This window comes from Podarcis vaucheri (genome assembly GCF_965113315.1).
Source record: "Podarcis vaucheri genome assembly, chromosome: 14".
NCBI lineage: Eukaryota > Metazoa > Chordata > Lepidosauria > Squamata > Lacertidae > Podarcis > Podarcis vaucheri.
In genome coordinates, this window is record NC_138752.1 from 1150478 (window position 1) to 1164120 (window position 13643).

The window sequence follows — 13643 nt, forward strand, 5'->3', positions numbered from 1 at the left end:
GCAATGTTAATGTATATTGACGCAGAGAAGGCCTTTGACAATGTATCTTGGAGTTTTATTTACATAATTTTGATAACATGGGGGTTGGTCAAGACTTTTTAAATGGTATTAAAGCGCTCTATCAAGAGCAAAAAGCTAAAATTTTTGTAAATAATGTGGTATCGGAGGAAATTAGAATAGAGAAGGGAACCAGGCAAGGGTGCCCACTTTCCCCTCTGCTGTTTATTTCGGTCCTAGAGGTCTTGCTAAGTATGATTAGAAATGATGAACAAATTAAAGGTATTACAGTAGGATCCAAACAATATAAATTAAAAGCCTTTGCTGATGACTTAGTATTGACATTACAAGATCCAGACTCCAGTGCAGTAAAAGCTCTGGAGCTGATACAAGAATTTGGCAGGTAGCGGGATTTAAGTTAAACAAGAACAAAACCAAAGCATTAGAGAAAAATCTGGACAATGATGAAAGAAAACTTTACAAGAAAAGACAGGCCTAGATTTTGTGAAAAAAGTTAAATATTTGGGGGTGAACCTGTCTGGGGAAAATCTGAACTTGTACAATGATAATTATGAGAAATTATGGAATGAAATTAAGAGCGATTTGGAGATATGGTCAAAGCTAATTAATGGGCCGGATCTCAGTAGTTAAGATGAATGTGTTGCCAAAGATGATTTTTTTGTTTCAAGCTCTCCCAATTATAGATAATGTGAAATGTTTTAAAGAATGGCAGAAAGCTTTATCTCGATTTATCTGGCAGGGGGGAAAACCCAGAATAAAATAGAAATTACTTACGGATTCTAAAGAAAGAGGGGGATTTTCCCTGCCAGATTTGAAAATCTATTTTGAGGCAGCAGCGCTTTGTTGGATTAAAGAATGGATACAATTAGAAGATACAGATATATTAGATTTGGAGGGATTTGATAATGTATTTGGATGGCATGCATATTTATGGTATGATAAGGTAAAGGCCGATAATGCATTTAAAAATCATTTAATTAGGAAATCGTTGTACAGTGGTGCCTCGCAAGACGAAATTAATCCGTTCCGCGAGTCTCTTCGTCTAGCGGTTTTTTCGTCTTGCGAAGCAACCCTATTAGCGGATTAGCGCTATTAGCGGTTTAGCGGCTATTAAAGGCTTAGCGGCTAAAAGGCTATTAGCGGCTTAGAAAAAGGGGGGAAAGTGGGGGGAATCGCAAGACTCGCAAGACTTTTTCGTTTTGCGAAGCAAGCCCATAGGGAAATTCGTCTTGCGAAGCGCATTGAAAAACGGAAAACACTTTCGTCTAGCGGGTTTCTCGTCTGGCGAGGCATTCGTCTTGCGGGGCACAACTGTACAATGTTTGGATAAAAGACAAAGATCTTTTAGAAAGGAAGATGCCCAGATGGCTTTCACCAGTGGAGGCGAAGGCCCAGAAAAAGTTAAATATGGAAATAAAATGCTTGAGATATTCAGATTTATTATTGGAAGATAATGAAGGCTACAAACTAAAACCATTTGATCAAGTTAAAGATAAGTTAAATTGGTTACATTACCACCAGATTAATGAATTGTATAAAATAGACAAGAAAAATGGTTTTGCCTCGGAAAAATCTAAGCTGGAGACGGAGTTGTTGGATTCTAAAGCTAAAAATCTGTCTAAAATGTATAAGTTACTGTTGGAGTGGCATACAAAGGATGAACAAGTTAAATCAGTAATGATTGATTGGGCAAGAGATGTAGGACACAACATAATGTTCAAGAATTGGGAAAGACTGTGGAAGAAAGGGGTCAGGTTCACCTTCACCACATGAACGTACAATGTTAAAGGAGAATATAATGAAAATGATGTATAGGTGGTATTTGACCCCTGTTAAACTAGCAAAGATTTATCATAACTGTGATAATCTATGTTGGAAATGTAAAGAAAAAGAAGGAACATTTTGTCACGTGGTGGACCTGCCCCCAAGGTGAAAGACTTCTGGGAAAAGATTTATAAAGAATTGGAAAAAAAGTTGGAATATACATTTATAAAGAAACCAGAGGTGTTTCTTCTTGGAATAACAGGTTTGGAATTGCCCAAGAAAGATGTTAAATTATTTTTGCATGCTACAACTGCTGCTCAAATACTATTAGCTAAATGAACTTTTCGGAGCTAGCTGACCTGACCGGAAGAGTCTGCGACCAGAAGGAGGAGGAGTATCAGGAAGAATGGAAGAAATTCAATGACTATTTAGCTAAATACATCAAGTTAAAATAATTGGAAAAAGCTTGCAATTACCAACTAGGTCTAGGATTTAAATAAGTAATGTGAGGAATTATTATGTTTAATGCTGAATTGGGAAGATTGACTGATGTTAAGGGATTAAGTTAAGATTTTAAGAATTTTTATTTGGAAAACCGTTAAAATGATTTGCATTGAAACCCAACTAGGGGGACATGAGGACGTCAGTTAACAATGTTAAGAAGATAAGTTTTAATAAGGATATGATATATGTTTATTTGTTTGTTTGTGTGTGTGTGTGTTAATTTTGTGAAAACCCAATACAAAATTTTTGGGGAAAAGAAAGATAAATCATATGATGTCAAGGGCGTGCCTGAAATGGCATTATGGCAGGGGTCTCCATCTTGTCAAGAGCCTACATGCACCTAAAAACTCACCCTGGCAAGATGGTGCCCATTTTCAAGAGACCAAGCTGCAGACAAACACTGGCTCCCTCGGCCTGAAGCAAGATGAGCGCTGCACCCCATAGTTGAATTTGACTGGACTTAAACTGTCCAAAGGTCCTTTACCTTTATCTTACCTGTACTGGGTCCTTTAAAAAAATTTTTTGACATGGCCTATATTGAGGTTAGAAAGAATGTTAGAGTTGAGCATGAAGACCAAAAAAATGCATCATTATTAGGTTATTTTCTCTGGGTTGATATCTACATAGTTCTTTAAGATAAGAAAAACATGTGTCTCATTTTAGGCCTCGAAATCAGGAATTCTTTGCACTGCAAATTTGGTCAGCCTTATGCAACTTAAACTGTATGCACCTTTCTTCAAGTTGCAAAAATTAATTTCTGTCTGTGTGCATATTTCTTGTCTAAGCCCTTTAAATTGACCAGTGGAGTAAAACAAATTTGTACACTTTTTTATTTCTATATCAATGACATGGTCCCACATTTAACTTTGGTGGAAATCAAACATTCAGTGTAACTTGAATTACTATCATTTCCACGAGCTAAATGAGATCATGATCATAGACAAGTGTCAACTAAGGGACTGGTGTTACTGGACAGAATCTCAACGGGATTTTCAAGTAATCAAATCCTCAGAAGTTCCCTGTGGTTTCTACTCTTATAAACGGTGCATTTGAGAGCCAACTCCCTGTCTAAACTTTGGCCAGCTTCATTAGGATCTTCCTTTGCTAGAAACTGCACGATTTAGAAAAACACGGCTCCAGTAATTTAATTGTGAGATACAGAAAACTAAGTTATAAGTAAGAAAAGGTCAAAATTTAAAGTAATATTATGTTTAATTTAAGGTACAAATAATTGACAAAAACTACTTTAAATTTAGAAATATAACATTTGAAAAGTACAAAATAAGGCATGAAACAAGGTAATAATTTGCTGGTATTTTTTATTATAAATAATGCAGGGTAAGGGAGATGTGAGGAAGTCCAGTTAGTTACATTCTTTATTTTCTTTTATCTATGTTGTTTGTCGGTATACTTGTATTCATTTCTTTGTATGTTATCTTTTTGGTGAAGGGATTTTGTGTGTTTACTCTTTATTTTGTGTTTGAAAACTCAATAAAATATTTTAAAAAATAAAAAATAGGATCTTCCTTTGCTGAGCTGTGTTTCCAAGGAATGCCCTCTGCTGTCCTGTATGGGCATTATAATAGGGTTCCATACACAAATAGATATTTTATTTGTGGGCAATTGCGAGTGGAGGACACCCAGCATTATTTATTACAGTACCCACTATATTCAGAACCTAGGAGACACTTTCTAAATCCCTTGGTTGTCCAGGAAAGCCGTCTCTCCCTGGCAGAGAGGGGTCTATGGCTGCTCAGGGATGCTAATGCTCCAGTGACTTATAACGTGGCCCTCTTCGTGCTGGTGGCAAGAAAGATCGGGAAGAAAAACCTGGACAAAATTGCAGTAAACTGTAAGGGAGATTCAGAGACCTAAATAGGAAACTCTCGCAAGCGTGTGACGCCCCCATTCTACACGAGCATTTGCATTTTATGATCTTGATGGTTCAGGCAGTGGCTCTGCTTTTTATATATAATTATATAGATACTTCTTTTTTCCTCACAGTGTTGGTATGATTTTGTCATGGCCTTTGGCAAGTACAGTAAAGCTTATTTTATTGTTGTGTGTCTACTGGTGTTACTTGAGTGGTTTCTACAGAACGTGCATAAAGTGCAGGCGTGGGCACACTTGGGTTTAAAGGCCTGTGCATGTTATCTGTAGTTACTACGAGGATCTACGCCTGACCTTTATTGCCCCAGTTCTACAAAAGCGTAAAAATGAACCAGAACTCCAACGTCTGAGAGCCTTGATAGAAGATAAGGTTCCTGAAATTACGACCAATGTGGCCAAATTTTGTGTAGCCGCTATTAGGCGCAGGAAACGAGCTTTCCAATGTCAATATGCAGACGAAGGCAAATACTTAATTTTATGTATGTTGTCTAATTTTAAATTGCTGTAATGGCCTAATCTGTATTGAAATTGTCCTTTGTTTTTTCCGGTGTTATGCTTCGCTGACTAGCTGTACGAGTTAATCTGGTCTGTGACCGTTTAATAAAATTTGATTTGATTTGTGCATGTTATCTACACTTTGCATATTTACTTTGTGAAACACCAGTGTCAGTGCCGATACGTCCATAGCAACTGTGCTCACCTCGTAAAGTGTAGAGCCACTCTGAGGTACTGTCATGTGATTTTATGTGTGGATTGCAAAGTCTAGTCTTCTTAAAATCCAAGGCACGTTATAGTGTGTTAGGCAGAAATAGAAATGACTGTTACTGTGGTCCTGCAGGTGGAGCTCAAGCGCTCCTATTGAGTTTTGCTCAAAGCATGATGGTTTCTATTACTTTTAATCTTACAACTAATCTGACCAATGGATCAAAAATTCAGAAAATCTTTTGTTGTTGCCCTTTCTTGTACATCTATGACAGTTCCCAAAAATCTGTAAGAATTTACTTTATGTAGGAGCTAGAATTATCGGTATCTGGCTACTCTTAAATGAGATGCTTCTCTCTCCTCCTAAGGTTTTGAATGACACCTGGGTCTCCTTTCCATCCTGGTCTGAAGATTCCACGTTTGTGAGCTCCAAGAAGACTCAGTATGAAGAGCACATCTACCGGTGTGAGGATGAACGATTTGAGGTAGCTATATCAGAGCTTAATGTCATGGGAAGCTTGTGATACTATGTTAGGTTGACTTAATATCTGCTTTGATAGCACCCTCCACCCACCAAAAAATTAGATTTAAAGACTATTGGATGTGAATAAGGGTTTTGTTTGGATCTATTGCTCTGCTTTTCATCTCAGTTTCCACCATCTTACACAGTGTTGAAAAGCCTTTTGTAAGAACCCCATTCCCACATATGCCAGAATTTGTTTATTTTTTATAGTTTTTATAGTTTATTGCTATAAGCCATGGCTGATGCATGCTCTCCATTTCAGCTGGATGTTGTCTTGGAGACCAACCTAGCGACCATCAGAGTCCTAGAGACGATACAGAAGAAACTCTCACGCTTATCAGCTGAGGAGCAGGCCAAATTCCGGCTGGACAACACTTTGGGCGGCTCCTCAGAAGTTATTCATCGCAAGGCATTGCAGAGGATATATGCTGACAAGGCAGCTGACATCATTGATGGGCTTAGGAAGAACCCAGCCGTCGCAGTCCCTATTGTGTTGAAAAGGTAACTGGGAAATGCAGGTGGAGCTCCCTCATCCCCCTCCTTTTTCAGTTTCCCCAAGTGCTGCTTTTTAATTATGGTTTTTTGGGTGGCATTTTTGTCCTGTCATTTAGCAAGGTTCTCAGTGTGACTGATGATTCATTGCACAATTTAAAAAGCAATTTCAGGTAGACCCTTGCCTACGTGGGAGTTACATTCCAAGGCCCTGCAAATACCAGTTAAACTGTATATAATTGAAACACATTGAAAAAGCCTGCAACGCCCCACCCCCCATTCCACCCTTTTAGTGACGTTTCAGTGACATCTTTATGATGTTTTAGGGTCCCTTCTGTGTTTGGCACAATTCACGAGCATAAGGTTGCACACATATTGAAGAAGTGTGAAGGGAGGCTGCCTGTAATTTAAAAGGCAATATAAAAATACATATCCATTAAGTGAGTGTGTGTACTATATATAGAATTATAGAATCATAGAAGCTTAGAGCTGGAACTGCCTGCAGTGCAGGAATCCCAGCTAAAGCATCCATGGCAGATGACCATCCAACCTCTGCTAAAAAACTTCCAAGAAATGAGAGTCCACAGCCCCCCAGGTGAGACCATTCCAATGTCAAAGAGCTCTTTCTTATATATGCACAGCCTCAAATTCCACAACAGAGACAAAAACATAATCAATACAATAAATTAAAAGGCCCGGTGCCAAAGAGATGCCAAAGAAGGCACCAGGTCAGCTTCTCCAGGGAGGACATTCCAAAGCTAGGCAAGGAAAATGCCATCTGTCATGTTGACAGGAGTTCATAGTTGAGGGTCACATACAAAGCTCTCTGGCTGGGTGTTGTTGTTGTTGTTTAGTCGTTTAGTCGTGTCCGACTCTTCGTGACCCCATGGACCAGAGCACGCCAGGCACTTCTGTCCTCCACTGCCTCCCGCAGTTTGATCAAACTCATGCTAGTAGCTTCAAGAACACCATCCAACCATCTCATTCTCTGTCGTCCCCTTCTCCTTGTGCCCTCCATCTTTCCCAACATCAGGGTCTTTTCCAGGGAGTCCTCTCTTCTCATGAGGTGGCCAAAGTATTGGAGCCTCAGCTTCACGATCTGTCCTTCCAGTGAGCACTCAGGGCTGATTTCCTTCAGAATGGAGAGGTTTGATCTTCTTGCAGTCCATGGGACTCTCAAGAGTCTCCTCCAGCACCATAATTCAAAAGCATCAATTCTTCGGCGATCAGCCTTCTTTATGGTCCAGCTCTCACTTCCATACATCACTACTGGGAAAACCATGGCTTTTACTATACGGACCTTTGTTGGCAAGGTGATGTCTCTGCTTTTTAAGATGTTGTCTAGGTTTGCCATCGCCTTTCTCCCAAGGAGCAGGCGTCTTTTAATTTCGTGACTGCTGTCACCATCTGCACTGATCATGGAGCCCAAGAAAGTAAAATCTCTCACTGCCTCCATTTCTTCCCCATCTATTTGCCAGGAGGTGATGGGCCCAGTGGCCATGATCTTCGTTTTTTTGATGTTGAGCTTCAGACCATATTTTGCGCTCTCCTCTTTCACCCTCATTAAAAGGTTCTTTAATTCCTCTTCACTTTCTGCCATCAAGGTTGTGTCATCTGCATATCTGAGGTTGTTGATATTTCTTCCGGCAATCTTAATTCCGGCTTGGGATTCATCCAGCCCAGCCTTTCGCATGATGAATTCTGCATATAAGTTAAATAAGCTGGGTATGTGTATGCAAAAGAGCAGTCCTTACAAGGTAACCTGGTCACAATTTGTAAAGAAATATAAAGTCAAAGCTAAGACTTTGAATTGGACCAGGAGTGGACCAGGAGCCTGTGCAGCAGTCAGGGCTCTCAGCCCCAGCTTGCAGTTTGTATTCAAAAGTCACTCAAGTTCCAGGCCATTCTCAAAGGCAGCCTCCCTTGCATCACGTTGCTTATGGCCCAGAGAAGTTCAACGCTGGTGACCACTCACATTTGTATCTCGCCCCCCACTGAGCTCAAAGTGGCATACATGGATGGGGTTTAGCTCGCTTTATCCTCACAAAAGCCCTGTGACATAGGTTAGACCAAGAGCATGTGGTGAGCTGCATAGTTGAGTGAGGTTTGGAACATGGATCTCCTGCACCCAAGTTATAATACAGTGGACTCTCGGGCACGTTCACAACCCGCAGCGTCCGCAACCCGCAGCACCACGTCTGCGCACGCACGGGTTGCGATTCGGTACTTTTGCGTATGCACATGCGCCAAAACCCGGAAGTAATCTGTTCCGGTACTTCCAGGTTTTGGCGCTCCGTATCCCGAAAACGCGCATCCTGAAGTGTCTGTAACCCAAGGTATGAGTGTAGAGATCAAGACCAAAGTAGCCCATTTTCTGTGTTACATCACCTTCTGCTCGTGTTCTCCCATGCTGAATGTGGTCAAATCACGAATGCCTTGAATATCCCTTGAATGTTAAAGTCTGTCAAAGGCAGGATGCTTTATTCCTGCTAGTCCTCGTGGCTGTACTCATCTCTCAGGCCAAGTTGCCTTTCTTTCTGTTAAGGTTAAAAATGAAAGAGGAGGAGTGGAGAGAAGCCCAGAGAGGATTCAACAAAGTATGGCGGGAACAGAATGAGAAATACTACCTGAAGTCCCTTGACCACCAGGGCATCAACTTTAAACAAAATGACACCAAGGTCTTAAGATCAAAGAGCCTTCTTAGTGAGATTGAGACTATTTACGATGAGGTAGGTTGGGGGCTCTGCCCTCTCTTTTTCAACCTTATTTCATCCTGATTGACAATTGATGGAAAGGATGTTGTGTAACCCGAAGCATTTGTAACACGAGGTACCACTGTACTATAATCTGAGGTGGGCAAAAGGATTTCGGATAGAGAGGAGAAATAGCTGCACCGATGGTGGGAAAGCTTTCAAGGAAACTGGTCCTTTTGGGTGCCATGAAGTCTGCTCTGGCCTCCAGATGAGTGGCTTTGTATAAAGTAGAGCTGTCCAAGTGGTCGATTGCGAGCTGCTGGTCAATCGTGGGTTGATCCTGGTTGATCACATGAAAACAACTCTGGCCTCTCCCCCTAAAAAAAAGCTCAGCAACTTTGGTCAATCCAGTGGGTAGATCACTGCCAGTTTATTTATAGTGGGAGCAGATCGCAGTCTCTTGGAAGTTGGTCACCCCTGGTATAAACTTAATTAGTTGCGCAGATCTTTTTATACTTACTGGGGTAGAGCACTTTCCTGTCCAGCCCAGGCAGTGATTTTCAGCTGATGAGAGAAGAGAGCCATGTGGAGATGGATTTCATGCTCTTTCTCTCCTGATTTTCAGAGGCAGGAGCAGACTTCTGAAGATAACATTGGCCCTCACCTGTCCTTAGCCTATGAAGATAAACAGATCCTGGATGACGCTGCCTCTCTAATTATCCACCACGTGAAGCGGCAGACAGGCATCCAGAAAGAGGACAAATACAAAATCAAGCAGATCATGTATCACTTCATCCCAGACCTGCTCTTTGCTCAGCGAGGCGAGCTGTCTGATGTGGAGGAGGAGGAAGAGGAAGAGATGGATGTGGACGAAGGCTCAGGGGCTGTGAAAAAGCACAATGGTGTGGGGGGTAGTAGCCCTCCTAAAGCCAAGCTGCTCTTCAGCAACACGGCAGCCCAGAAGCTGCGTGGAATGGATGAAGTCTACAACTTGTTCTATGTCAACAACAACTGGTACATTTTCCTGCGTCTCCACCAGATCCTCTGCTTGCGGTTGCTGCGAATATACAACCAGGCCGAACGGCAGATTGAAGAAGAGAATCGGGAAAGGGAGTGGGAGCGGGATGTGCTGGGTGTCAAGCGTGACAAGAGTGACAGCCCTGCCATCCAGCTGCGGTTGAAAGAGCCAAGTGAGTACACCCATACTGGGCTGGGGCTAGCGTGGCAGGTGCTGGTGTCTTTGACAATGGTCTCCAAGGCAGAAGTGGTGGGGTCGCTTTCTGTTGTAAAGAGCCATCTTCCTTCCCATCAGCACAGTTTGGCTTTTGCTCCAGCCAAGAAAGGCCCTTGTCAACTGCTACAACCTAGAGTGATGGCAATAACTTAAGGGGCTTTAGAATGAGTGTTAGCTCTGCGCTCAATGAATTTATCCACCAGTGGCTATCAGCTACTATAGCTATGTGGAGGCTCCAGATGCAGTAGGTGTATAGCTCTGAATGCCAGGCTCTGGGAGCAAGGAATGGAAGGGACTGCAACTTTTCTGTCCAGCCAGTAAGCTTTCCTGAACTGCCTGCAGGCAGAATGCTGGATAGGTCTTCCTCTGCAGTCAAGAGGGATAACTCCTATTCTCTTGCTCTTCTCCTTTCCCTGTTGCTTGTTTGCCTCTGTTGCCAGAGATTGATGTCCCCAAAACTTCAACCGGATGGGTTAATGATTATAACCCAAACAACAATAAATGGTTCAAACTATTGTTTATTTTTTAAGTTGAGAGATAAGAAATGGAGGATACAATGCTAAGTCCAGTGAAGGACCCAGACAAGAATAAAGTTAAAAGGGTACTGAATAAAACTGGACAAAGTATTTTTTTTTATTAAAAAAAATGCAAGTTTCAGCAGTTACATGGAAAGATTCAAATCTTGGTAACTCATTGCTAGCAAGCAGTGAGTAATAGGTATCTCATTAGGGAAGAGAAGGAAATGGGCTTCTGCATCTACCTGATAAGGAAGATATGACATCCCAAACACATACAGTCGTACCTCGGAAGTCAAACAGAATCTGTTCTGGAAGTCCATTCGGCTTCTGATTGGCTGCAGGAAGCTCGGCGTTTGGGAGCCGAGGTATGACTGTATAGGTGGCCAAGAGAGGACTGGCATAGATAGATAGGTAGATAGATAGATCCCAGCCGCCCCCCTTCAAGCATTTTTAAGTAATGACAGGTGTCTCCCTCTTTACGTTCCTGGGTATGCTCCATGTATACATGTGATTGCGTAGAGTGGGGAACACCATCTAAAAGCCAAACTCTGCCCAAAATTGGCCAAACTCCATCACAGTCTCTCCCTCCAAATCTTTTTCTCAAACTCCAATATAATCTCCCACCTTCCTACTGGCCCATATCAACATTTAATGGCCAGGTGGTGAGAGGGAGGGAGAAGCAGGTCTCACGTGGAGCATCCTTCTTTCCCTTTTTAGTGGATATCGATGTGGAAGATTACTACCCAGCTTTCCTAGACATGGTGAGGAACCTGCTGGACGGCAACATGGACTCTTCGCAATATGAGGACTCTCTTCGCGAGATGTTCACCATCCATGCCTACATTGCCTTCACCATGGACAAGCTGATTCAGAGTATTGTTAGACAGGTGAGGAGGGGACGGGATCTGGGGCTTTCAAGAAAGAACAGGTCTTGTCAGGGCTGTGCTCTAGAAAACCAGTTCAGGGCTCAGTCGCTTACTGCTGAACCTCATCTGTCTACCAGAGGAGATGGGGATGAGAAATCCAGGAGGTTGTGTTACCTTTTTGTCTTAACTATTTTGAGCGAGTGATTGATTTATATAGCACTTAATGCCAAAGTAGGCCTCTAAGTGGTTTATCAAGTTACACAAAAATTAACTTGTACCCACACTTGTTACCCGTAGAAGGAATTGCTATTGGATGATGTGCCATTTGTGAGCTGTAGTTAATTCTCTCTCTGGCACAATTTAGGCTGCAATTTTATGTGGGCTTTTTGCACTTGATAATTTTGGTTACCAGAAAGCATTGTAATGTCTCCTGTATATGATATATCAACAGCTTCAGCACATTGTGAGCGACGAACTCTGTGTACAGGTGACAGAACTGTACCTGGCTGAGAACAGCAATGGAGCTACTGGAGGCCTGCTATCATCACAGTCATCTCGGTCCCTTGTAGAGACAGCATACCAGCGCAAAGCTGAGCAGCTAATGCAAGATGAGAACTGCTTTAAGGTAAAAAAAAAAGTCTTGGAATCTTTACAAAGCTAGGAAGAGAGATCCTGATGTACTTAGAGTGGGGGTAACGGAATGGGGACGATCTTCTTTGTCGCTAGCAAAACATCCAAGAATGTGCACGTTTCCAAATTGCATTATGCTTACTGAGCAATTCACCAGGTATTTCACCTGGCTTCTGCCATCACCCCTTGCAACCACAATTGGCATAACCACCTACCAGTTCCAGTGCCATAGAGACAAATCGCAAAAGGTGCTATAGGCTTGTATGCAGCAGTGGTTGCTTAATGATGCTCTTGGCCACATGCAGGTAAGCTGTTGTGCTCCGTCAAACAAGCACCTAACTAGTGAAATATATGTAGTTGTTTTTCTAATGATTTATAGTACATTTGACGCAAGCTGGCAGAAGCAGTATTTAGTCAGATCCCAATTAGCTGCTCTTTCTGTTTTGAACAAGCATAGAAAGAAGGTGGCTGCCTCACCTGTGTGCGGGCAGAGGCTTCCATTTCCCTGAATTGCTATTCTTAGCATTTTCATTTTGGTTTCTTGGGTGTCAGTAGAGTGCCTTTCACTTCTCCCCCACCTTCATCACTTTCCCAAATGCTACACTAGAGAGACTTAAGCATGGCTTAACTATAGTCCTGATCCCTTACACTTTTCTTTCTATTAAGTAAATGTTGTCCCCCACCCCACCTCCCTTACAGATAGACAGGCGCCCCACCAAAGTCCCAGTTTTTTCCACCAGCTCTTCACAATTATTTTTCTCCTCTACAACTCTCTAGTTCCCTTGCGCATGGACATTCTTTAGTTGCACTCACACTACCCAGAGCTTCATTTGCACCTGAGATCAAAATGCTGTTAAATATGTTTCCTTCCACTGAAGTTCGCTCTGTGTTCCCATTGCTTCCCTGCAGCAATTTCCATGCCCCCCCCCTTTTTAAAAAATTTGTCCCTACAGGCTGGAGCAAGTTGATATAAAGCTTTTGGTTTCTCTTTTTCCCCCTCAAACCCAAAATTGTGGGTTGGGGGAAGAGTAGCAGGTGATGGACTCAGCTCCATCATTTGTAGCTGAAGTGCTTCCTGCTGTAGTCAGCAAGTCTGGGAAACAAGCAGAAACTGAAGAAAGACAGCTGGGGTAGTGAGAAGCAGAAAAGTGTAGCCACAGAACTAATTTAAAAATGCAATGCCCAGCCCCCCTGCTCAGTGAATCGAAGGACTTGCAGGATTAGTGACTCAGCAGTCCAGCCTGGTCTTGCAGCATGGTTTAGCAGCCGGGAGGGCAATTCCCTCACTTTCACCTTAAGGGCAAAATAATGCAGTTTCTTGATGGAGGCTGCTAGGCTAAAGAAAACTCATGGTTGCTATAGTGATAGTGGCTGACTCATCTGTAGACTTCCAGCAGAGAACTTTTCAAGTGAGCTCTCTGCTTATCTGAACCTTCTTCGATCTCTAACAAGGTGGCTTTACATTGCTGGGCCAAGTTCAGCCTGTATAGCATGTATATGGCTTTGGGTACCTAATAAAAACTCTGAGGATTATTGAGCTCCTTACTGAAGTACTGTCTTCTGTTGTGCAGTTGATGTTTGTTCAGAGCAGAGACCATGTTCAGCTAACTATTGAGCTGCTTGACACAGAAGAGGAGAACTCTGATGACCCTGTTGAGGCTGAGGTAAGAAAAGGACTGCTGTTGGTTGGTGGCTCTTAATTTCAGCTATCAAAGGAACATATATGCATTTTTACTGAAGCGCTTCAGGTGCAGTAAAAATAGGTCCAGGTTCTATTATGTGGATTTTTTCAGATTTTAACATGTATAG

At 42.3% G+C, this 13643-nt stretch overlaps 1 protein-coding gene across 4 annotated transcripts in view; it reads left to right on the plus strand.

Moving 5' to 3' along the window:
• The window catches only part of SIN3A (SIN3 transcription regulator family member A), a 62034-nt gene that overhangs the window by 41555 nt on the left and 6836 nt on the right, over window positions 1–13643 (plus strand). For all 4 annotated transcript variants that reach the window (XM_082198015.1, XM_082198014.1, XM_082198016.1 and 1 more), the window contains exons 12-18: window positions 5247–5363; window positions 5664–5902; window positions 8439–8622; window positions 9212–9776; window positions 11056–11225; window positions 11656–11829; window positions 13406–13498. In XM_082198015.1, the coding sequence (XP_082054141.1) occupies window positions 5247–5363; window positions 5664–5902; window positions 8439–8622; window positions 9212–9776; window positions 11056–11225; window positions 11656–11829; window positions 13406–13498 (1542 nt within the window). The remainder of the gene's footprint in view (window positions 1–5246; window positions 5364–5663; window positions 5903–8438; window positions 8623–9211; window positions 9777–11055; window positions 11226–11655; window positions 11830–13405; window positions 13499–13643) is intronic.